Source organism: Perissodus microlepis, chromosome 6 (genome assembly GCF_051167445.1).
Source record: "Perissodus microlepis isolate ML-2025 ecotype Zambia chromosome 6, ASM5116744v1, whole genome shotgun sequence".
Classification (NCBI taxonomy): domain Eukaryota; kingdom Metazoa; phylum Chordata; class Actinopteri; order Cichliformes; family Cichlidae; genus Perissodus; species Perissodus microlepis.
This window is the reverse complement of record NC_140466.1, coordinates 290,046-314,394: the sequence shown is the minus strand read 5'-3', so window position 1 is coordinate 314,394 and position 24,349 is coordinate 290,046. Positions and strand designations below refer to the sequence as shown.

Sequence of the window (24,349 nt, the reverse complement as noted above, 5' to 3'; positions counted from 1 at the left end):
CCTCCACCCACCTCCAACCGCTCAGACGTACACCTCCCTCTGAGCAGGGAAACGCAGTACGTGACGTGTTTACTGTATTTAAGACATCATATCACGCACACACACAGAGCCACGCACACAGAGAGACCCACGCACACAGAGAGAGAGAGACACACACACACACACACACAGAGAGACGCACACTTACCACCATCATCATCAGTGCTCTGCTGCCCCGCCCATTCTGATCACCTTCAGTTTTACATAGCACCCAATCACAACAACAGTCGCCTCAAGGCGCTTTATATAGTACAGTAGATCCTACAATAATAGATACAGAGAAAACCCAACAATCATATGACCCCCTATGAGCACTTTGGACAGTGGGAAGGAAAAACTCCCTTTGAACAGGAAGAAACGTCCAGCAGAACCAGGCTCAGGGAGGGCATGACCGGGAGCAGCCCTGGAACAGTGCAACTTCCTCTCACCTGTCTTTCAAAGAAATCTAAAGAGCGCCCCCTGCAGGCAAACAACTCATTTTAATTGATCCTAATAATCAGTAAATATCATGTTATTGCAGCGATTTCTGCACCATCCACAGCAAATATGATGCAAATCATGTTCAGCAAAGCATCTCCATCCTCCGCTGATCCATCCGCTCAGGTTATACAGGTGTTGATCAGAGTGGAAGTGCTGTGATTGGTCAGAATCAGCCTGAGATACATTCATAAAACACAAACCCCTGTCACAGGTGCTGTTGGTCTCCTGTTTCTATGGCAATTTCTCCCAATCAGCTGTTCGTCAAACGTTTTGATGCTCTGGTGTAATAATGTGTGTGATTGAATGCATTATCATCATGTGACGATAGCCACCTGTGCTTTCAAGTTCAAGTTCATGTTTTATTTGCTGTGTCCAGGTAACATAGACACATCTGTCCAATCAGCATACACTGTCAGATCGCCATACCTGTATCATCAAAACGACACAATGAAATTCTTCAGCTCAGAGCGCCTCAGTATGGCACATGAAGTAACACTTTGAGACAAGACATATCAATAAACATGTACAGCGTGCCCAGTGATTGTGCAACATACTGTCTGATGTCTTAGCAGTTCAGCAGGTTGATGGCTTGAGGGTGTCGCCATGGAGATGGCGTCAGGCAAAACTACAAAAACGTGTCCGAATTTCAAAGAGAAGAAGAAACGACAGGAGAAGAAAAGCAAAGAGAGAACGTCACATTTATGTTTCAGCCAAAAAGCCGCTGACCCCGCAGTTCCTCTGATGTCCAGCAGAGGCAGCAGTGGGCCATTCCCCACCCACTCCCATGTCAAAACAGCTGGTCAAGATTAAAACAGGTGATGTCACGCCGTGTGAGTCTGTGCTCTGATGGGGTTCCTGAGAGTCACAGGTGTGACAGCAGCTTCCGGTTCTCCATGGATCCGAACCTCTGTGTGTCGCAGGTTCAAGTGTGCATGTGTGTGTATATGTGTGTGTGTGTGTGTGTGTGTCGCAGGTTCAGGTGTGTGTAAACATGTCTCACTGTTGGCTCTGTGAATAATTCACTGTTAACTGATATCACGCTGCTCCTTCACCTGTATCTGAGCTCCGCCCTCTACCTTATACCTGAGACCCAGTCTTGCACACACAGCACACCTCAGGATGGCGAGCGCAGCGGCTCATCTTGCGAGGAGGAAGGCCCGGGTGGAGGATGGCGCCGGCAGCCGGGTCAATGCGGTCCTCTTTAACCAGCAGGACTTTGAGCAGCTGCGATCCGAGTGCTTGCAGACTGGCTCGCTGTTTTGTGACACCACCTTCCCGGCAGACTGGGACTCTCTGGGATACAACCAGCTGGGGCGCTACTCATCCAAAACCAGTGGCGTTGAGTGGAAACGGCCGTGGGTGAGTGAAACGTGCAATGATTACCGTTGGGCAGTTCTGTGATCAGCCATCAGAAATGTCTGCCATGACAGAGACTTCACCCTCTGATGCCTCGGTCACCCTGACCCCTGACCTCTAACCCTGGTCTGTGCTTCAACACAGCGTTAGTCTTCCTACAGGTTAAACCGTACGCCTCACTGAAGACTCTGAGCTCGGACTCCGGTCTTGCTTCCACGTTGAATCAGACTGCAGGCTTCTTGGGCGTCCTTCCTGCGTCCCGCCCTGTCGGTCACATCTGTGCGAATTCATGTGGAGGAAACAGGAAGCGCGTCTGTGTGTTACTGCGTTGTCATGGCGTCAGGTCTCTTTCCTGTTTTATATTTGAGAAAAGCTTTAATATGTAGAAGGTTTTTATGTTCCCGAGCCTCTGAAGCTGAGCTCGTGTGTTTGTTTAAGCAGTGCTAGGATACTAACCCTGTTATTAATAACAATAATAACAATAATAACAATAATAAACCCACCACCAGTAAACACACTTTATCCAGATTCAGTCCGCTTTCATTTACACTGTGGTATAATCTGTTTGTGTATAACCGGTTTTATTGTGAAAAGGGTTCTAAAACAGGAAGTGGACAATAAAGGTCGGAGTTTGAGTGCTCTACAAGGTGTCGCTTTAATCCTTGCCTAAAACCACGACATGGTGTCAGAAGCGGGATTGCAGTAAGAGCCTTGTCATCGGGGAGTGACAGCAAGCGGCTTTGGGAGCGGTAAAGAGTTTTTTCTCCAGACGATAAGATGTCGGACGAAGAAGCGGGAGCTAGCGCAACAGCTACACAGCCTCGCACGTCACCGCCCCACCAGCAAGCTAACGGCGGCTATAATGCTAACGCCAACTTACCCCCGAATGCCACATTCACCATCCAGCCTCCCGAGCTGTTTGATTTCTCAAAGCCACAGCAATGGGAAAAGTGGATAAGGAGGTTTGAAAGATTTCGACTTGCAAGCAACCTGCACGTTAGCTCAGAGGCTAACCAGGTAAACACACTCATCTACTGCATGGGGGATGAAGCAGATGATATCCTCCGAGGGCAAGCTTTATCGGACATACAAAGGCAGCAGTACCAAGCAGTAAGAGACACTTTGGATACGTACTTTGTTCCCAGGAAAAACATTATCTATGAGAGAGCCCGCTTTAATCAAAGAACACAGCAAGCTAATGAGACTGTTGACTCGTTTGTCACCGCACTTTATGCTTTAGCTGAAAACTGCAGTTATGGTGCACTGCACGATGAGTTAATAAGAGATCGCCTCGTCGTGGGTCTGAGGGACATCAGCTTAGCGGAGAGACTTCAAATGGACAAAGATTTGACGTTGGAGAAAGCGGTTAATCAGGCCCGGCAGTCTGAAGTCATCAAAAAACAACAGACAGACATCAGAGGAGAAAATAAGATGGAAATAGATGCTGTGACAGCGAAGCACAGGGAACAAAAGCATTCAACATTCAAACCCCGAAGAGAACGTAAATGCACAACAAAGGACAAAACACCAAATGGGAGATCCTGCTACAGGTGTGGGAAAACCCCTGCGCATGGTAAAGGACAATGCCCAGCAAAAGATGCAACATGTCACTCATGTGGTAAAAGAGGACACTTCAGTAAAGTGTGTAAATCTGTGCATGTGATAGAAACAGAGAAAAGTGATGATACACCCGTGTTTCTTGGTTCTGTAGACGCAGGTTCAGATCCTTGGTATGCAGACCTTACTATCAGAAACCACAAAGTTAGATTTAAGATAGACACAGGAGCTGACGTCTCTGTTATCCCAGCCCAGATGTATTACTGCATAAACCAAAATGAGACAGAGTTATGTAAACCAGATAGACCATTGTTTGGTCCAGGTGGTACTCCACTTGATGTGTTGGGTATGAGCAGTGAAACAATTTGCAAAGGTGAACAGGGGATACAGGAAAATGTGTACATTATCAAAGATTTGCACATAGCTCTGTTAAGCAGGCCAGCAAGTGTCAAGCTGAACCTTGTGTGTAGAGCTGACAGTATTGACATGAATGTGTTGAATGAGAACTACCCAAAGCTGTGTCAGGGATTAGGTTTAATGCAACAACCTTATACGATTAAGTTGAAACCCAATGCTGTGCCTTTTTCCCTGGCCACACCAAGACGGGTCCCCATCCCTTTGTTAGGAAAGGTGAAACGGGAACTGGAAAGAATGGAGTCCATGGGAGTAATCAGCAGAGTTGAAGAACCAACGGAATGGTGTGCAGGTATGGTCCCAGTGCCAACAAAAAACGACTCTGTGCGTATTTGTGTTGACCTCACTCACCTCAATGAAGCAGTGTGCAGAGAAAAGTACATCCTGCCTTCGGTTGAACAGACACTTGGATCCCTGGCGGGAGCAAAAGTCTTCAGTAAGTTAGACGCAAACAGAGGGTTCTGGCAGGTTCCATTGTCACCAGAGTCAGCACACTACACAACGTTCATTACACCCTTTGGGCGCTTCCACTTTAACAGACTTCCCTTTGGAATAGCGTCAGCCCCAGAACATTTTCAGCGTAGAATGTCAGTGATCCTTAATGGGCTGCCAGGTGTGGTTTGTCACATGGATGACATCCTGATTTGGGGACAGGATCAGCAGGAGCACAACGCCAGACTGCACACAGTGCTCGATAAACTACAAGAGGCCGGTGTCACACTAAACCTGGAGAAATGTGACCTGAGCAAACAGGAAGTGAAGTTCCTCGGTCATGTTTTGTCTGCGGAGGGAGTACAGCCAGACCCAGACAAAATTAGAGCGATCACAGCAATGAAAGAGCCATCAAACGTCAGTGAAGTGCGCAGCTTTCTCGGGATGGTTAACCAATTAGGCAAATTCATCCCAGGACTGGCCGAAAAAGACAAACCCCTAAGAGACCTGCTCTCGAAGAAAAATCAGTGGGTTTGGAGCTGCGCACAGCAAAAAGCGTTCAATCAGCTAAAAGGCAATCTGACGTCAACTCCCATTCTTGCACTCTATGACCCAAACAAAGAGTTAAAACTGTCTGCAGATGCTTCCTCCTATGGACTGGGAGCAGTCCTATTTCAAAAAGAGGGAGAGCAATGGAGACCTGTTGCATATGCGTCTCGTTCTTTAACGGAAACAGAACAGAGGTATGCACAGGTGGAGAAGGAGGCGCTTGGACTAACATGGGGTTGTGAAAGATTCAAAGATTTTCTCATCGGGAGACACTTCTCCTTAGAGACTGACCACAAGCCACTCGTCAGCCTGCTAGGACAGCAAGCTCTAACCGAGCTTCCACCCAGAATCCAACGGTTCTGCCTAAGGCTCATGAGGTACAGTTACACCATCTCACACACTCCAGGCAAAGCACTCCTCACAGCAGATGCACTGTCACGTGCACCCGTTAACCAAGACCCTGATTCTAAGGCTACAGCTGAACTACTGGATGACACAAATATATATGTGGATGAAATAGTCAAATGCATGCCTGCTACCTCGACATACATCACACAGTTAAAGGAACAGCTTAAAACCGACAGCATATGCTCAGATGTCATGGCTTTTTGTCAGAGCAGCTGGCCAGAATACAGCCATCTCACAGGCCCAATTAAAGCATATTGGCCACTCAGAGACACCTTAACGGTACACGACAATCTGCTACTGAAAGGCACCAGACTAGTGATCCCTACTGCTATGCGCTACTCTGTCCTCTTTGCCCTACACGAGGGACATCAGGGAATGTCTAGATGCAGAGAGAGAGCCAGGGAGACAGTATGGTGGCCTGGTCTGAGTGGGCAAATAAATGAACTTGTGAAAAACTGCACCATATGCATCAAAGAGCGTACCAACCCAGTGCAACCTTTAATGCCAAGCCAACTCCCTGAGAGACCATGGCAAAAAGTTGGAGCAGACCTTTTTACGTTTAACAACAGCAACTATGTGCTTCTGGTGGACTACTACTCTAAATTTGTGGAAATAGCCAAACTTACTCCCACAAGATCGGAGGATGTCATAGTGCATCTAAAATCAATCTTTTCCAGACATGGGATTCCAGAGTTTCTCTACAGTGACAATGGACCTCAGTTTTCAAGCCAACAGTTCAAAGACTTTGCAGCAGCTTATGGGTTCAGGCATGTAACAAGCAGTCCAAGATTTGCACAAAGCAATGGTGAGGCTGAGCGTCATGTCCAAACTGTGAAAAGTCTGCTAAAGAAAGCAAAAGACCCATATCTTGCACTTCTAGCTTACAGAGCAACCCCATTGGCTAATGGATATAGCCCTGCACAACTACTAATGGGACGAAGACTGCGCACGTCAGTTCCCCAGCTTCCTTCTTTGCTCAATCCCAGCCTGCCCAACAAGGCTACAGTGTTGACAAAAGCAAGAGAGAGAGTGATGAAGGACAGTGTTGCGTACAACAGGAGACATCGTGTGACAGAACTTCCTCCACTCTCACCGGGACAACCAGTGAGGATTACAGACACTAGGCATGAAGGGACTGTCATCTCCTCTCACTCCACACCCCGCTCATACATTGTCGAGACCCCTTCAGGAGCCATCAGGAGAAATAGGCATCACCTCCAGCCATTGCCAGATGCCACACCAAAGTTACAAACCCCAATTATGCCTGTCAGTCCAACAGAGAACGCCCTGCCTGCTTCAAACCTATCGGCGACTACAACTCTGACTCCTAAGACAGAAGACCCAGGTCCTGTCAGAACTAGGGCTGGCAGGGTTGTCAAAAAACCACAAAGACTGGACTTGTGAAAATAAACAAAACAAAAAAGAAAAACATGGGTTTAAAAGTAAAGGAAAAAAGGTTGAAGAGAAAGAAAAGTTTCTATGAAAGGTTCTAAGGAAAAAAAAAAAGAGTACAGTTTTCATATACGCAGTAAATGTTCTTGTAAATTTGATGTTTTCAGCGAAAGGAGGATGTGGTATAATCTGTTTGTGTATAACCGGTTTTATTGTGAAAGGGGTTCTAAAACAGGAAGTGGACAATAAAGGTCGGAGTTTGAGTGCTCTACAAGGTGTCGCTTTAATCCTTGCCTAAAACCACGACATACACAGCTCTCACTGCTTCCTCTTGAGACAAGATGGCGCCAGTATGTTCGGCTCACTGTCACTCCACCTATTTTCTGGTTTTCTGTTTGCTGTTCATTGCCTTAACTGTGGAAATTAACTCGCTCCGGACTTATGACCGAAAAACTCTTTTTATCATCCGAGACTCAGCAGTGACAGCACCTCTGTCCTTTGTTTTTGATGAGCAAACAAGTAGTGCGCCTCCACCGCTCGATGGCATTCCGCCTTACCTACGTCGCACCTGGTTCCTTCCTCCCAAGCTACACCGGAGAAAACGCTGGAGAAGACGAGGGAAGCGAAGTGGTCTCCTGGCTCGTACAAAGGCATTCCTGTCACTTTCTTGCCTGGCTGATCCTCTCCTTGTACAAATGGTTTCTACTACTCTGCCACTGTGAGAGGCTCACTCCAACCCAGAGGATCCTGGGTGCGCACTGTCTCTCCAACTCCGCCTGGTGCTGCTCCTGTTTCGCCGGTGGGCCCGCTTCTCGGCCCGCGCTTCCTTCAGTCGTCTGGTTCGCTCCTCGCCATGCCGGCGGTGGCGTTCTCCTCAGGTGAGCGACTCTCTTCCACCTCCGGCCCGCGCCCGATGCCTGCTCCTCTCCTGCGTGACTCTCCAAGTACGTCGCTGGTTGCTCCTGTTCCGGGTGTTGGGTCTTCGGCTCCTCTACAGCCACGGATCCGCAGACTTGGTACCGTTATTTCAAACCTCCGCCCACTCAGCCGCACATCAACCCCGATGACAGCTACTGATCTCACCTTATCTATGGCTTTGATCAACACTCGATCCCTCTCCAATAAGACGTTTCTGCTCAAGGATTTTTTCTCTTCTCATGAACTGGATTTTATGTTCCTGACTGAGACCTGGCTACATGCTGGTGAGACTGTGGCTTTCTCTGAGCTTCTTCCTCCACGCTGTTGTTTCTTCAACTCTCCCAGGTCTTCTGGTAAAGGTGGAGGCCTTGCCTGTGTTTTTAAATCAGTTTATGACTGTCATCAGATTTCATCTTCCTCCTTTTCCAGCTTTGAACTGCAGCTTTTTAAACTGAACTCATCTACTCCACTACTGTGTGCAGTAGTGTACCGTCCTCCCAAATTCAACAAGGACTTTATCAGTGAGTTTGGGGAATTCTTATCAGGACTTTCAGTAGATTTTGATCATTTTCTTATTGTTGGCGATCTGAATATCCATGTGTGTTGTCCATCTAAACCTCTGGTTAGAGACTTTGTATCACTGCTGGACTCTTTTAACCTGACTCAGTGTGTGTCTGGCTCCACACATGAGAAAGGTCACACACTGGACCTCGTCATGTCTCACGGCCTGAGTATCCACGTCTCTGAAATCTGTGAGAGTGCGTGTATCTCTGATCACCTTCCTGTTCTGTTTTCTGCCACTGCACAATGTTCTGTTGCTGCAGTTAAAGCTCCTTCACGCCGCCACCGGATCATCAATACCCATGTACCATCCCAGTTCTCTGCTGCTTTCAACAACTCTGAGCTCTCCACGGTGGACTGGATTGACTCCCTGTGTGCAGAAGATTTAACTGCTCTTTTTAACTCAACATGCACTTCTATTCTGGACTCCATCGCTCCCCTAAAATCACTCCGTCCCAAAGCTCACGCTGAACCCTGGATTACAGACTCTGTTCGTGCTCTCAGGCGCTCCTGCAGGTGTGCTGAGAGAAAGTGGAAAAAGGACAAGCTGCAAATCTCCTTCAATATCCTGAGAGACTCTCTTTTAACTTATCAGAAAGCTGCTAAAGAGGCCAAGTCCTCCTACATATCTAACCTGGTCAGCAGTAATGTCCCTAAACCTCAGACTCTGTTTCGTGTTTTAAACTCCATTGTTGATCCTCATACGTCCACCTGCCTCACACCTTCTGCCACCCTCTGCAATGACTTTTTATGTTTCTTTGTTAATAAGATTTCCTCCCTGCAGTCTGTCATTCCACCTCCACCTTTCAATCCCTGTGTTTCTCCCTCGTGCCAATCTGCCTTTAACCAGTTTGAGCTAATCTCTCTTTCTCAGCTGCATGAAACAGTCTGCAAGGTCAAGTCTCCCAACTGTTCCACTGACGCTATCCCCTCTCGTCTTCTGAAGCAGGTCCTGGACTCAGTTGGACCTGTCCTTCTGGTCCTGATCAATGCCTGTCTCAGCTCTGGTTGTTTCCCAACACCTTTTAAGCATGCTGTTGTTCAACCTCTCCTCAAAAAGCCTAACCTGGATCCATCTATACTCTCTAATTATAGGCCCATCTCCAATCTGCCCTTTCTGTCCAAAGTACTGGAACGAGTTGTCCTCAGGCAGCTCCAGTCATTTTTAGACAACAACAGTCTCTATGAGAAGTTTCAGTCTGGTTTTAGAGCTCGTCACAGCACTGAAACCGCCTTACTGAGAGTTTTTAATGATTTGCTTTTAACTGTAGACTCTGGTTGTGCTGCTGTCCTAGTAACCTTAGACCTGACAGCAGCCTTCGACACTGTTGATCACAACATACTGTTATCCCGCCTAGAACACTGTGTCGGTTTGAAAGGTACTGTTTTAAAGTTTTTCCAGTCCTACCTGGATAACAGGAGTTTTTCTGTTCACCTCGGTGAACTGTCATCTCCCAGAGCTCCTTTAACTTGTGGTGTACCTCAGGGGTCCATTCTAGGCCCCCTGCTGTTTATTCTGTATTTGCTGCCTCTGGGCGATGTGCTGCGCAAACATAACGTGTCCTTCCACTCCTTTGCTGATGATATTCAGATCTACCTCCCTCTGAGGTTAGACTGTAAGGACTTGCTGCAGCCGTTATTCTCCTGTCTGTCTGACATTAAGACTTGGATGGCTCTTAACTTTCTACATCTTAATGAAAGTAAAACTGAAGTCATTGTGTTTGGGCTTCCTAAAGACCCCAACCTCTCCTTTGATTTTATGGGACCCCTAACTTCCGAATGTACTTCCTCCATTAAGAGCCTCGGTGTTACTTTTGACAGTGCTTTTAAATTTGATAAACAAATCAGCTCCGTAGTCAAGGGATCTTTTTATCATCTACGGATTTTAGCTAAAGTCAAGTCCTACCTGTGCAGGAACGATCTAGAAAGGGTGGTCCATGCTTTTATTACTTCACGGCTGGACTACTGTAACTCCCTTTATGCTGGTTTAGATCGTTCCTGTCTGCATCGCCTCCAACTGGTGCAGAACGCTGCTGCTCGCATGCTGACCGGCTCTAAAAAGAGAGACCACATCACTCCGGTCCTCTGCTCTCTCCACTGGCTCCCAGTTGCTTTTAGGATTGATTTTAAAATTTTACTGCTGGTTTTTAAGGTTCTTAACGGTACTGCACCTCCTTACCTGGCAGAGCTTCTTAGCATTTACCGCCCCAGGAGATCTTTGAGGTCAGCAGACCTGATGCTTTTAGATGTTCCCAGGTACAGATTAAAGACTAGGGGAGAGAGGGCTTTTGCTGTGGCTGCACCCAGACTGTGGAACAGTTTACCTCCTCACATCAGATTCTCCACAAGCCTAGGAACCTTTAAAACTACTCTTAAAACTCACCTCTTCTCATTGGCCTTTAGTAAGGTTTAACTTATTGTTTTAATCTATTGTTTTATCAGTGAGGTGTTTTATGTATTTGTGTTTTATTGTATTTTATATTTGTATTTTATTGTACAGCACTTTGGTCAGCCTCGGTTGTTTTTAAATGTGCTTTATAAATAAACTTGACTTGACTTGACTTCACGCTGGAGCAATTTGGCAACAGTGGAAAGGAAGAACGACCTTTTAACAGGAAGAGCCCTCTAACAGATCCAGGATCAGCATGAAGAGCGTGAGCAGGCTTGCGCAGCGGCCCGCCTCTCTCTGTTTCGTGCCAAGCGTTTGCTGTTTTTTGGGCGTTTTATCAAAGAGCCGTTTAGACTGAGCGGCTCAGATATCAGAGAGAAAACAAACGAGCTGCTGTTTGGAGAAAGAGGCTCCGGCCATTAAACACTAATGAGATAACAAGCAGCCGAGCTGGTGATAACAGGGCTTCAGTTCAGCTGCTGTCTTTCGTGCAGAGTAAGGATCACGTGACGATGTGAGCTGACGCTTCTCAGTGACATCAGTTCTGAGCACGAATTTAAAATAACGCGTAAAATAAAAACAGGTGACAGGAGCCGTTTCTGCTCGGTCTGAGTCACTCCTCGGGCTTCTGCACGAGAAAAATTTCACATCAGTCGATGTTTGATGACATCACCCTCGTCATCAGGTCCATGCTTCCCTCCATCAGAACCGGGCTTCGTCACAGCAGACTGAACGTCATCGTCACCTCTTAGCCGATCGATAGAAACACTGCTGCGGTTCGTAATGATTGTTTTCATCGCTAACCACCTCATGTCTCCTCCAATCAGGAGCTGTGTTCTGATCCTCGCTTCATCGCTGACGGAGCCAGAAGAACAGACGTCTGTCAGGGAGAGCTGGGTGAGTTTGATGACAGCGGGCGTGCTCGTCGCTGACAGGAAAAGGAAACATCACACAACACTTAAACTCTGCTTTAAGAAGTTTGTAAAATAAAATGCGACAGAGAAAATCATCCCAGAGAATAAATTTTCTGAAGTGGTTTGACGAGTAAAGGATAAAAGCTTTCAGCTCCTTTATCCACAGAAATGACCTCTCAGAGATCAGAGAGTGATCATGTGACCTGTGTCTGTCAGGTGACTGCTGGCTCCTGGCGGCCATTGCCTCCCTGACTCTGGACCCTCAGATCCTGAACAGAGTGGTCCCTCCTGGGCAGAGCTTCACCTCACAGTATGCCAGCATCTTCCACTTCCAGGTCGCTCACCTTTTTAAAGAAACAGAAATAACACACAGTACAGGGCGGGGGTGTAATTACAGAGGAAGTGACATCTTGTTCACATCTGTCCTCTGTAGTTATGGCAGTACGGGGAGTGGGCGGACTTAGTCGTGGACGACCGGCTGCCCATCAGAGACGGGAAACTGCTGTTCGTCCACTCAGCGGAGGGAGTGGAGTTCTGGAGTGCTCTGCTGGAGAAAGCCTACGCTAAGTAAGAGGAACCTGTGAGGTCTAACAAAGCTGACCTGTAATTAAACTCACTTTTATTTATGTGGCACCGAATCACAACAACAAGTGGCTTCATGGACAGATAGAGCTGGGTGTCATCTGCATAGCAGGGTAAATGTATGCTATGTCTTCTAATGATGCTGCCTAAGGGAAGCATGTATAATGTAAACAGAATTGGTCCTAGCACTGAACCCTGTGGAACTCCATAATTAACCTCAGTGTGTGAAGAGGACTCTCCATTTACATGCACAAACTGGAGTCTATTAGATAGATATGATACAAACCACTGCAGTGCAGTACCTGTAACACCTACAGCATGTTCTAATCGCTCTAATAGGATATTATGGTCGACAGTATCGAACGCTGCACTGAGGTCTAGCAGGACAAGCACAGAGATGAGTCCACTGTCAGAGGCCATAAGAAGATCATTTGTAACCTTCACTAAAGCTGTTTCTGTGCTGTGATGAGCTCTGAAACCTGACTGAAACTCTTCAATAAGCCATTCCTCTGCAGATGATCTGTTAGCTGTTTGACAACTACTCTTTCAAGGATGTTTGATATAAAGGAAGGTTGGAGATTGGCCTATAATTAGCTAAGACTGCTGGGTCTAGAGATGCTTTTTGAGTAAAGGTTTAACTACAGCCAGCTTGAAGGCCTGTGGTACATAGCTGATTATTAGAGATAGGTTGGTCATATTTAAGATCGAAGCATTAGTCTGAAAGAAGCTGTTTTAGCTCCTCCTACTTTGAGGCCACCCTTTCTTCTGACTGGTCAGCTTCTGGAAGGCTGCTGAGGGGCAGCACTCTCTGTACTTGTTGTGAGAGCTGTGTATCATATATAAAAACAGCAATAAGGAACCTGTAGCTGTGAGGTTTACTTATGTGTTTAATACCAGTGTCTGAATATGACAGGAAGTGAGGTCAGGCCCTTGGGTACTTGTCACATCATCAACTCTTCATCAGCTGTCCAGACCTCCATATGTGATTAATGCCGTATAGCTGTTTATTGTGACTGCATCTCTCTGACAGCAGGAGGTGGTGGTGGGTGGAGGCATTTACTCAGTAAACATGGAGCGCCGCCCAGCCCAGAAAGCAAACAGAGCTGCACAATCAGCGTTTCAGGTCGAAGGGATTTCTAAAGCTCGCCGACCTCCAACACACTCAAAGCGCTTCATAACTGGGCTTTTATTTTAGAGGGCTCTGCTGTAGTTTCTCTGGTCATTTTTTATAAATGATATTTGGTCCTGAGCTTCTCTGCTCCTTCATCCTGCTCTCAGCTCCTCGTCCTCCTCTGTGGAGAACAGAAGCTCTCAGCTCTAAATTCATAAGCTCTAATATTCAGAGAGACAGTGGATATACACTACCAGTCAAAGGTCTGGACGCACCTTCTCACTTATTTTTACGACATTCGGCAGCATTAATACTGAAGACATCAAATATATGAAGCAACATGTATGGAATCATGTAGCAAAGAAAAAATAGATAAATGTGTTTATATTTTAGATTCCACCCTTTGATTTGTTGACAGCGCTGCAAACCCTCGGCCTTCTCTCAGTGAGCTTCATGATGTCGTCACCTGACATGGCTTCACCTCACAGGTGTGCCTGTCAGGGTTCATTGGTGGAGTTGGTACAGCTGACAGCCTGTTTGACAACTGTTAGAATTCATCTTATGGGAGGAACCAATCAGCTAATTAAAGAGAAACAAGAGTCCATCATTACTGTGTGTATAAATCCTGCACTTAACAGCGTACACTTTGTTTCTCTGTTGGTGTCGGGGACCCGATCCTTGGGGTGGACCAGTTTTTGGCGCAGCGTGTTTTGGGGTTTAAAAGCCACAGAGACCCGGTGTTTAGAAAAAATACATCTCTGCTGCTCCGATACTCCTGACACGTATGGCATCACTGCAGGTTTTCTCTTAGGCAGCGGTTGTCCTTCTCTCCTGGATCAGCTGGAGCTTTCCCAGCTTTGACAAATGTCTTGACCATCAGTGACTGTTGATCAATGACAATCTGCAATTTTAATGATCAAGAAACTGACCTCACAGCCCATTGTTCACACAGTGGGCTGGTTTCAGTCTTTATTTCCTGTTTATAAGGTTGTAAACCTGCAGTCAGCTGAGACTGAAGGAGTCAGCTGACGATGCTGAAACATCCAGATGAACAGAATCAAACTTTTGGGATTTCTGCACCTGGATAATCGCGCATCAACAACCAAGCAAAGGGTGGTGACTCTACAGAATCAAAAATATAAAACATGTTTGGAGTTGTTTCACACTTTTTGTTTCCTACATAATTCCACGTGTTCATTCATGGTTCTGATGCCTTCGGTGAGAATCATGAAAATAAAGAAAAAACCATTAAATGAGAGGCTGTGTCCACACTTTAGACTGTAAAAAGTCTGCAGCGCACATAGATTAGATAAATAGACAAATAGATGAGAAGTGAAACAGAAACTCTGAATGACCCTCAAAGTAAAGCTTTGAGAGTTTTTGTGTCAGAGCCTGTCAGACTTCTCCTCTCCCTCAGCAGCACTCAGTCACAGTGTGACGGCGCCCTCTGCTGGTTCCTCGCAGCGTCTCAGCTGGACTCAGGTTCGAGTGCCAGACGTGCACCACCTTCTGTTGTCGTTGTGCTGGAAGGTGAAACTCATCTTCATCTTTCTGGGACCCCTGCAAACAGAAACCACCACACCACGCAGACCGCCAAGGTGGAGCACACGGGTGCAGCTTGCAGGTGTTTGCATACTTAACCTCCGCCCTCTCCGTCTGCAGGGTGAGCAGCTCTTACGAGGCCCTGAGCGGCGGCTTGAGCATCGAGGGCTTCGAGGATTTTACCGGCGGCATCGCAGAGTTATGACCTGAAGGAAGCCCCGCCCTTCCTGTTCCACATCATCAGGAAAGCCCTGAAGCTTGGATCGCTGCTCGGCCGCTCCATCGACGTAAACACACACACACACACACACACGGAGGTCCAGATGTAGTAAAATCAGCCTCACCTGTTCTTCCAATCAGATCCTTTGATCATCATAAACTGATCGATGTCTTCTTGTTAAAACAGAGTTTTTCCTTCCCACTGTCATGTGATTGTTGGGGTTTCTCTGTATTATTGTAGGGTTCTTACTTTACAATATAAGCACCTTCAAGTGACTGCTGTCTGTTTTGTGACAAATAGATTGAATTGAAATAAGCCTAATCTTGAAAGTAGAGATAGTTTCTGTCTCCTGAAGCCAAACTGGAAGCTGGTTCCACAGAAGAGGGGCCTGAAAACTGAAGGCTCTGCCTCCCATTTTAAATACTCTAGGAACAACAAGTAGGCCTGCAGTGTGAGAGCGAAGTGCTCTAATAGGGTGATATGGTACTACAAGGTCATTAAGATAAGATGAAGATGCCGAGCATGAACAGAATCAACCTGTCGGCGGTTAGCATATAAGCTATAAGGCTAAACTCGGCGTTAACCTGTCCCAAACGAGGTCAGCACTGACAGTAACGTCAGGTTATATCCAGAGGAGGCTGAAGCAAAGTTTAACCCTTTCACGCATAGTGGTCACTACAGTGGACAGCTATTCAAAGGCCGTTTCCGTGTATTTGTGTCAGTGTTGATTAGATGAAATGAGATGAAAGAAGTCAGCAGAGGAAGTACTCGGCTGAGCTCGACGATTTCCATACGAATATTTTTACCAATAATCCGAAAGAAGTGACACGAAAACAAGCTGGCCGCGAGCGAGAGAAGATAAAAGATCACAAAGTGCTTCACAAGGTATAAAACAAAAACAGCCAAAAGTTAACAAAATGCAATTTTAAAAAGATGTGTTTTTAGCTGTTTTTTTAAAAGTGATCACTGAGTCTGCAGATCTTAAGTTCTGAGGAAGAGAGTCCACAGTCTGGCGGCCACAGTAGCAAAAGCTCTGTCACCCTTGGTTTTCAGTCTTGTATACTGAATAACAAGTAGGCCCTGATCACAAGATCTCAGGGACCTACTAGGGGCATAGGGCTGTAAAAGTTCAATGATGTAGGCTGGTGCTTGTTCTTGAAGAGCCTTAAATGTCAGAACCAGAATCTTAAAGTGGACTCTGAATTCAACGGGGAGCCAGAGCAGCTGTATAAGCAACGGTGTTACATGAGAGTATTTCGATGTTTTTGTCAGAAGCCTTGCTGCAGCATTTTGGACAATCTGCAGACGCTCCAGGGAGTTTTTGTTTAGACATGTAAACAGTGAATTACAGTAGTCCAATCGTGATGAAATGAATGCATGAATAACAATCTCCAGTTCAGTATGAGATACTATGGGGCTCAATTTAGAAATGTTTCTTAAATGATAGAAGCAGGACCGAACCAGAGATTTGACGTGGACATCCAGGGTAAGAGCAGAATCAAAGGTTACTCCGAGGTTCCTGATAGACGATTTCACAAATGTTGAAAGAGGACCTGGTAAAACCTCACCTGCTGTATTTCCACCTGTGCTCACGCTGGGCTCCTGTGGCTGCACTGAAACCCTGAGCTGTGTCTTGCAGGATGTCCTTCTCTGACTTCCTGCGTCATTACTCCCGACTGGAGATCTGCAACCTGACGCCCGACGCTCTGAGCGACGACGGCGTCTCTCAGTGGGCTCTGTCCAAGTTTGAGGGTACCTGGAGAAGTGGATCCACAGCCGGCGGCTGCAGGAAAATGGTAAATGGTAAATATTTGTATAGTGCTTTTACTAGTCCCTAAGGACCCCAAAGCGCTTTACACAACCAGTCATCCACCCATTCACACACTGGTGATGGCAAGCTACATTGTAGCTACCCCGGTGAGTGAGCTTCCTTCTGCTGGTTAGCAGCTGCAAGCATGTTGTTGATCATTACTTAAACTAATGAAGCAGATGTAAGAACAACTTTCAGAACTTCTCGGTTTTGCATGTGATTGGCTCCAAAACATGTTCAACTTGCAAAAACCTGGAGGACAGACTCTGAACCAACAGGAAGTCCACCATATCCACCTACACAGTTTCTTTTTTCCTCATCAAAGACCTCGTGATGCTCTATTAGACAACTACGCCAAAGAAAAAGGTCTCTCCCTGCCAACCCTCCATGACTGTTTAAAACAAATACGCCACATCGAGTGATGTTCAGCGCCGCGACCGCTCAGAGACAAACACTTCGTAACCATCTTGGGCTCCATGTGGTCGCGCTGCCTCTGATTAGAGATGGCACAATACCACTTTTTTATGTCCGATACCGATATCATGAATTTGGATATCTGCCGATACCGATATGAATCTGATATAGTTCATTTCTTAATCAATAAAACTGATTTTTAATATCTTGCTGCATTTTGTATAAGTTCATACTCAAGTTTAAAAAACAAACAAAACTAAAGCTATTCTGTTAAACCTGTATGCAAACAATACACTGCACCCCAAATATTTCATAGATCAGCAAAACTGATCAATCTAACAAACTTAAACCTGCAGCATCCTCCCTATTCTGGTGTTTTAAAGAGTACTTAGCAGAAATATTAAACAACCTAACTAATAGGGTCGCCAACTCCCAGCAAAGATTCAACATCTTTCTTCAACAGAACTGCAGACTGCACAGATGGTTCCCAAAGGAAAAAGTACTATAGCTTAGTAGGATATATTACACTTAATAGTTACTATATACAGTAATGGACTTCTATACATTTTACATCAGATTAAAACTTTGGTTTCTTTCTAGACATTTTAAATGAGAATAAGAAAGAAAAGTATGTCTCTGTGCCCCCTTTTCCCTGTTCATGCCCTATCGGCCCCCCAGGCTAAACTTTGCTAGATCCGCCCCTGCACAGTTACCAGCCGTCAGCTGCGTAGAAAAAGATCCTGGTGTAGAAAGTAATATTAAATAAATTCTAACAACAGCTTATCAAGCTTAAACGTGCTGCTGTTGTTCAGCCACTGGTTTCCTCTTTCTGGTGCAAAGTGGGCCAAAAACAAAGAAGAGAGACGGACTCACGACAGAAACGCCGATCAGCTGATCATTGATCAGTTTCATGATTGAAGTAGCAGCAGGAGAGAGAGAGAGGCAGTCGCTCCCAGCATTCGCTAGGAATGCTTTACAAACATTCAGAGATGAACTTACACACTTGCTTTACTTCTCTGGGATAACTTTCTCGGAGATGAAATGCCGGTTTGGTAGCGAGGCTCCAGATGCTCACCCAGACCGCCGAGAGGTCTCGCTCGCCACAGCCGCTCTATCACGTGACGCACACTGCTCCGACGTGCTAAGGTTATGAGCTGAGTTACGCCATGTCGCAAGTTTTGTGAGGTGCTTTTGTGATATTTAATGGATCGGACAATATATAGACAATATATATATAGACAAACCCCGACAATGACCTCCTGTGAGCAAGGAGTTGGAGACGGTGGGAATGAAAACCTTTTGTTTTATCAGGAAGAAACTTCAGGAAAGTTTTCAGGAAACACTGTTAAATGTTCAGTTTCTATGCCATATGTTAACCTCTTTTACATTTTGAGAGAAGCCAATTGAGTCTAATAACAGACTAAATGCCATGTTGAGGCTGTCATTTTTAGCATCTACATGGATGTTAAAATCACCCACAATAATTGTTTTATCTGAGCTGAGAACTAAATCAGATAAAAAGTCTGAGAAATCAGAGAGAAACTCTGTGTAAGGCCCAGGTGGACGATAGATGATAAGAAGTAAGACTGGTTTCTGAGTTTCACAGCTGGGGTGGACGAGGCTAAGCATCAGGCTTTCAAATGAATTAAAAGTCTGTCTGGGTCTTTGGTTGATTAATAGGCTGGTGTGAAAAATTGCTGCCACACCGCCCCCTCGGCCTGTGCTTCGAGGTTTCTGGTAGTTAGAATGACTCGGGGGTGTTGATTCATTTAAACTAACATAATCATCCTGCTGCAACCAGGTTTCTGTAAGGCAGAGTAAATCAATTTGTTGATCAATAACAGTGACTTAGCAGAGGGGGGTTAACTGTACCCTCGTGTGTAACAGACTCTGCAGCAGTCGTAATCGGACCTTTCTGGTAGATTCTGGTCAGACTGAACAGCAGCCTGAGGATGAAGATGAACCTTCCTTGTGTTTGTGACTTGTTTCCTTCCCAATCTTTGAATCTTGTTTCTGTGTTTCAGATTCCTGACGAGGTACGGGGTCTCCCGCGTTCACTGCTCCACCTTCAGCCAGCTGAAGGAAGTGAAGTCACTTAGCAGTGCGCTTGATTTGAATCTAACCTGCCATCTCTCTGTTTGTGTCAGTTCTCTGGTCAGAGGAACATCCACCTCAACAAGAACTTCTTCCTGCGGCACGCCTCTGCCGCTCGCTCCGAGACCTTCATCAACCCGCGAGAAGTGTGCAGCCGCTTCTGTCTGCCGCCTGGAGAGTACCTCATTGTCCCGTCCACCTTTGAGCCGCACAAGAACGCAGAGTTCTGCGTCAGAGTCTTCTCTGAGAAACAGGCGGACTTCCAGTAAGTTCTCTCAGGTGTTTTTGAAGCCGTGTTACACCATAGCACCTCTGTTGGTTGTCAGAGGAACTGCAGCTCTGACCTTTAGTTTCTAGAAAAACACAGTGGGTTCAAAATTGAGTGTGTCATGGGAACGTAAAGGTTTCAGCTGACTGTGTTTGTTCCTGCAGGGAGCTGGATGACCCCGTGGAGTCACGGGTAGAAAAGGTGAGCACGGCCAACCTGACCATTGCGTGCTTTTGAGCTCACATGTTGTTGATGGTATTGTTTCTGATGATGTTATGAACAGCTTGGACAGAAAGCGGCACTGAGCTGCTGATCTCGTCCTGTTAGTCAGACTTGCTGAGATTCAGGAACTGCCCTGCAGATAGTAGACTGTGTTTACACTCAGCGGACACTTTATTAGGTATTTAGACTTTATTAGATCTGTCACCGTGGAGTGCAGTGAACTCATCGAGAGCTGAGCTTTGTAACGCTGAGCGTTATCACTACCAGCAGTCTGAACCGCTGATACAGGGACGGCGGATCCATGCGGTCATGCTGTTTATTCCACATTCTGACAAGACCTGAATGTCACAGAAGAGACTCAGGTTCCTGTTCTTCATGACAGGAGTGACACGATGTGGTCTTCTGATGTGGTGTATTCAGAGACGCTCTTCCGCATAGTTTGGTAACGAGTGCTTCTTTGTCTTCCTGTTAGCTTGAAGCGGTCTGCTCATCCAACAACCGTGCCATGGCTCTCAGATCAGCTTTCCTCTCCATTGAGTTGCTGTTGTCTGATTGGCTGGGCAGGAAGTTGAACAGGTGTACCAAAATAAAACCTCACAGACTGCTCCTTAATTCTAAATCATGTTGGGTTTTTACACTCAAAAAAGGATATGGCTAGAGAAACGGCATCCTGCAGGTGACGGGCTGTCCTTCAGCACACCTGGCCCTGTGAGAACCCAGGAGCAGCTCGTGCTCGCACTGACTGTGGTTTCGATGCCACGCTGAGTCCTCTGCTCTGCTCGTCGTCTTCTCACGCCGAGCACACATCTGCATTAAATGTAACATCTGGATCTGACCCGACTCTCTGCCTGCTGCAGATCCACATAGATGAGAACGACATGGACTCTCTGCTGTTTGACGTCCCACTGACCTGTCTGTCCATCTGTAGGACTGTGAGATCTCCGTGTTCGAGCTGCAGAAGATCCTGAACAGAGTGGTGACCAAACGTAAGACGCACATAGCACAGAAGTGCCCCGTTCTCGCCTGCAGGTCTCACGTGTTCACCTGTTTGTGTTGCAGGCTCTGACATCTAGACCAGCGGGTTCAGCATCGCAACGTGCCGCAACATGATCAACCTCCTCGACGTATCCTTCTATCAGCTTCAATGCTTCGGCGATCGTGGCTCAAGAGTTGGCAGTTCGTCTTGTAATCAGAAGGTTGCCAGTTCGAGCCCCGGCTCCGACAGTCTCGGTTGTTGTGTCCTTGGGCAAGACACTTCACCCGCCATTTACCATTCACTGTCGCATTTTATTTGAAAGTGTCAACCACTCGTGTTACACGCTGGTATCATTTCAGCGTCCAACGAAAACACGAAACCACTTCAAACAAGTGAACAGGAAGTGCAAAACACTCATTCCTGCAGCCCTGTATCTGTAAAGCTTTTATTCTGAAAGCCTCCTCACCGGTCTGTCTGTGATCAGAGGACTCTTACTATGAAAAGTCTCGGAGGTCAATTCCCTTCCTGAACTCTGCCGCAGAAAGATGGCACTGGGAAGCTGGGGCTGGTCGAGTTTAAGGTGCTGTGGACCAAGATCGAGAACTATCTGGTGAGTACAGGCCGGGAGAGCGTGATGAAGGCGAGGGTGGTGGAAAGATTAGTACACCGGTTCCTCTGCGCGCTCACCAAACCTGACACGCACACATTCTCACTAATCAGGTGTTATGACACCTAGCAGCAGGCTGGCGCTCTTTCATGGCGATAACGTCTCATTTGTAGCCACAAAAGTTTAACATTATCTCATGCAGAGCTTAAATAATGCATCAGAGCACCACCTAGTGTTGGGTTTTTGCCACAGCTGCCCCAAATTACCAGTATCAATAGTTAATCCACCAGTGTGCACAAACACTTTAATCTAAATTAAGTTTTTAACTAAAATAGATAATTACTGCTGTTACCATGGGCTCAAATGTACTTTTTTACTTAAAAAATAATAAAGCATATTATTGTCTGTGAAGGTTGTCAGTCATCCAGGTCATCGTAGTCTAAGGAGCTTGGAAAGAAAAGCGTCTGGACTTCCTTAAGTTGCTTTAAGACATTTCACCTCTCAGCAGAGAAGCTTCTTCAGTTCTAGGGTCAAATGGTGGAGAGTCCCAGATTCAAACCCAGTGGGATGATAATAATAATATGTTTTATTATTATTATTAGTAGTAGTAGTATTGTTCTTAAGATAAATTATTAGTTAGTTCATTCCTGAACAGAAGCAAATTTTGGTGGTTTGACGTGATTTATTAACTAGTGACGGCTCAGAGACGCCCACGCTGTAAAAAAAATATTCTTAGTTTGTTAACTTGTTTTTGACAGGCGCTTTAAATCTGTTCAGGACTGTATATGATCATGTTGCCTGGCAACCGCATTAAACTCCCAGGTGAAACCAGAGCGCGTCACTGTCAGATCTCTGGAAGGTGGTGCGACCACTCGCTGGAGCAGCCCTCTTTGTTCTACAGTCTTTGTGCAGATGATCGCACAGCTGATCGCACAGCTGGTGTTGGAGCTTGTTGGTCTGGTGACTCAGGCGGGCTCTCCTTCAGTCCTCGTTTATAAAGTGCTTTAAGAACAGAGCGGCTCTCAGTGGGGTAATTAGCCTGTAGCGCTTCGCGGCCCGTTTGACTCGAGCTAAACAAGTAAAAGAATGTTTGTGGCAGCTGCTCGAAGCTTTATTGATCTGCTGTGATATTGATAGCATCGATTAGTTTGGTCCTAGCGCTCCGTCATCCTCCATCCGCTGTGCTGCCTTTACCCTAAGATAACCAACTGCTTTGTGCCCAATTACAAAAGAGGCGGAGTTTGCTGCAATCAAACTCCGCCTCTTTCATGTGATCTCGCTCGTAGCTAGAGTAATGAATCCCAGACGTGTGCCTGATCATGTAATCGCACACCTGCTTCAGTGACGCCGGACAGCGAACCCATCCTGGAGCCGCTACAGCGAACCCGATCTCACCATCGACTTTGACAACTTCGTGGGCTGCTTGGTGCGTCTGGAGACCATGTTTGGTGAGTCGTCGCAGCCCTGAGTCACAGATGTTTCCATCTTCATCCTCCTCTTCATCCTGTCCATTTCCTCTCTGCAGACGCTTTCAGCGCTCTGGAGAAGGACGGGTCGGGAACCATCTTCATTATTAACCACACAGCGATCCTCACTCAGCGCTGACGACGCTGAAGCAGGCTCCACCTACTGGTGACTCTAAGCAATTAAGAGTTGACCTTTTCATGACCCCTGAAGGGTTCCTCACCTGTAAGGAGGCGGAGCTCTGAGTGTAATGAAATGACAAAACAGTGAACAAAGTTTTTATTAATATTCAAACCCAAAACAAAGAAACAGCATCTCTGCAGGACACCTTTAAAGCTGCTGAGACTCTTATTTAGAAAGTCTACATGTTTATTTCCTGTTCACAACAGGAATTTCAGGTGAATGTGAAGCTGCTGGTTTCTCGTTTATAACCAGTCTATGCGTTGGACGGGTCGTAGCTTTATTCAGGAAATGAAACTTTATTCTGAAAAACAAAATTTGGTTTTAAGCTGAGTTGTCACCCCTGGCAGGCTTTTATTTTGAAAGCCCAGACTTGGTGAGGGATCACCTTTGAAAAGATTTAGGTGTGTTTGGTCACATGATTTAACACCTGTGTTTGTGTCTTTGCAGTGGCTCAGCGTGTCGCTGCTCTGAGGTCCTCGAAACGCCAGGTGATGAACCTGCTGGGTGCTGGTTTCTGATTGGTTAATCCTCCCTGTGCTGTGATTAGCTGAGTGTTTCATGATGTAACCTTTCACAATAAAGAGAATAACGAGAGCATGGCTGTCTGTCCTCTTTGAAATCAAACTTCCATGTGTTCAGAAAGTTCGCCTCAGCCTATCATCCAATGAGAAGAGGGTCTCTTTATGACATCATCACTGCATTCTCTGGGAGGCGAACTCCTTGGCCCACCTCAGAGCCTCGGTGATGTCATTGCTGTTTCCTGTTCCCTTGGCAACCACCTCTGAGCCACCGGCGCTCCCGTTGAGGTGGCAACACACAGCCACTGCCCAATCAGAAGCGACGAGGGACGGCGAGACCTGCAGAGGAAGGGGCGGTCAATTAGACACTTCCTTTTCCTGATCAGACATTGTCCAATCAGCTCTGAGAATGTTCACCGTGTTTTAGTGATAGAAAGCTACCGTCAATAGTGCACTGTTACCACGGTAACTGACTGAGCATTTAACTGTCTTCTGGAAGCAGAAAAGTTGAGTTTGATCTCAGAATTAACAAACTCAGAGTTTCACTTACACCTTTGTTTAAATAAGAATGGCTTTTTTGATGTCACATCCTGTGGAGCCTGGCTGCTTAATGGTAGTTACCTTGGGAACCTGACAGGCACACAAAACCTTGCCAGAATGCCTCTGGTGAGCGAGCAGCATCACATGACTGAGAGGAGCAGTGGAGCTCAGCTGGTTCACCGTCTTCATCAGAACCTGAAACATTAGAACCACATCAGAGCAGAACCTCAGTGATCCGACAGAACCAGGCTCAGGATGGCCCCGCCCCTCCCTGAGCCTGGTTCTGCTGGAGGTTTCTTCCTGTTAAAAGGGACTTTTTCCTTCCCACTGTCGCCAAAGTGCTGCTCATAGGGGGTCATATGATTGTTGGGTTTTTCTGTCTGTATTAT

General features: G+C 46.4%; 1 protein-coding gene and 1 pseudogene across 2 annotated transcripts in view; one reads left to right on the top strand and one right to left on the bottom strand.

Annotated features, from left to right (window-relative positions):
- The first annotated feature begins 134 nt into the window (after positions 1–134).
- Positions 135–23,496, top strand: LOC146384698 (calpain-2 catalytic subunit-like; annotated as a pseudogene). Its single transcript, XR_014800367.1, has 15 exons — positions 135–1,878; positions 11,323–11,392; positions 11,626–11,744; positions 11,843–11,976; positions 14,765–14,961; positions 16,312–16,420; positions 16,491–16,660; positions 19,236–19,447; positions 19,615–19,651; positions 20,530–20,658; positions 20,732–20,796; positions 21,190–21,370; positions 21,508–21,523; positions 22,600–22,703; positions 22,781–23,496. The product of XR_014800367.1 is annotated as a calpain-2 catalytic subunit-like (transcript).
- The window catches only part of aars2 (alanyl-tRNA synthetase 2, mitochondrial (putative)), a 16,994-nt gene continuing 15,628 nt past the window's right edge, over positions 22,984–24,349 (bottom strand). Inside the window, exons 21-22 of the mRNA XM_084929777.1 lie at positions 24,042–24,155; positions 22,984–23,759 (exon numbers count right to left, since the gene is read on the bottom strand). Of these exons, the coding sequence (XP_084785903.1) occupies positions 23,595–23,759; positions 24,042–24,155 (279 nt within the window). The 3' untranslated portion in view covers positions 22,984–23,594. The remainder of the gene's footprint in view (positions 23,760–24,041; positions 24,156–24,349) is intronic.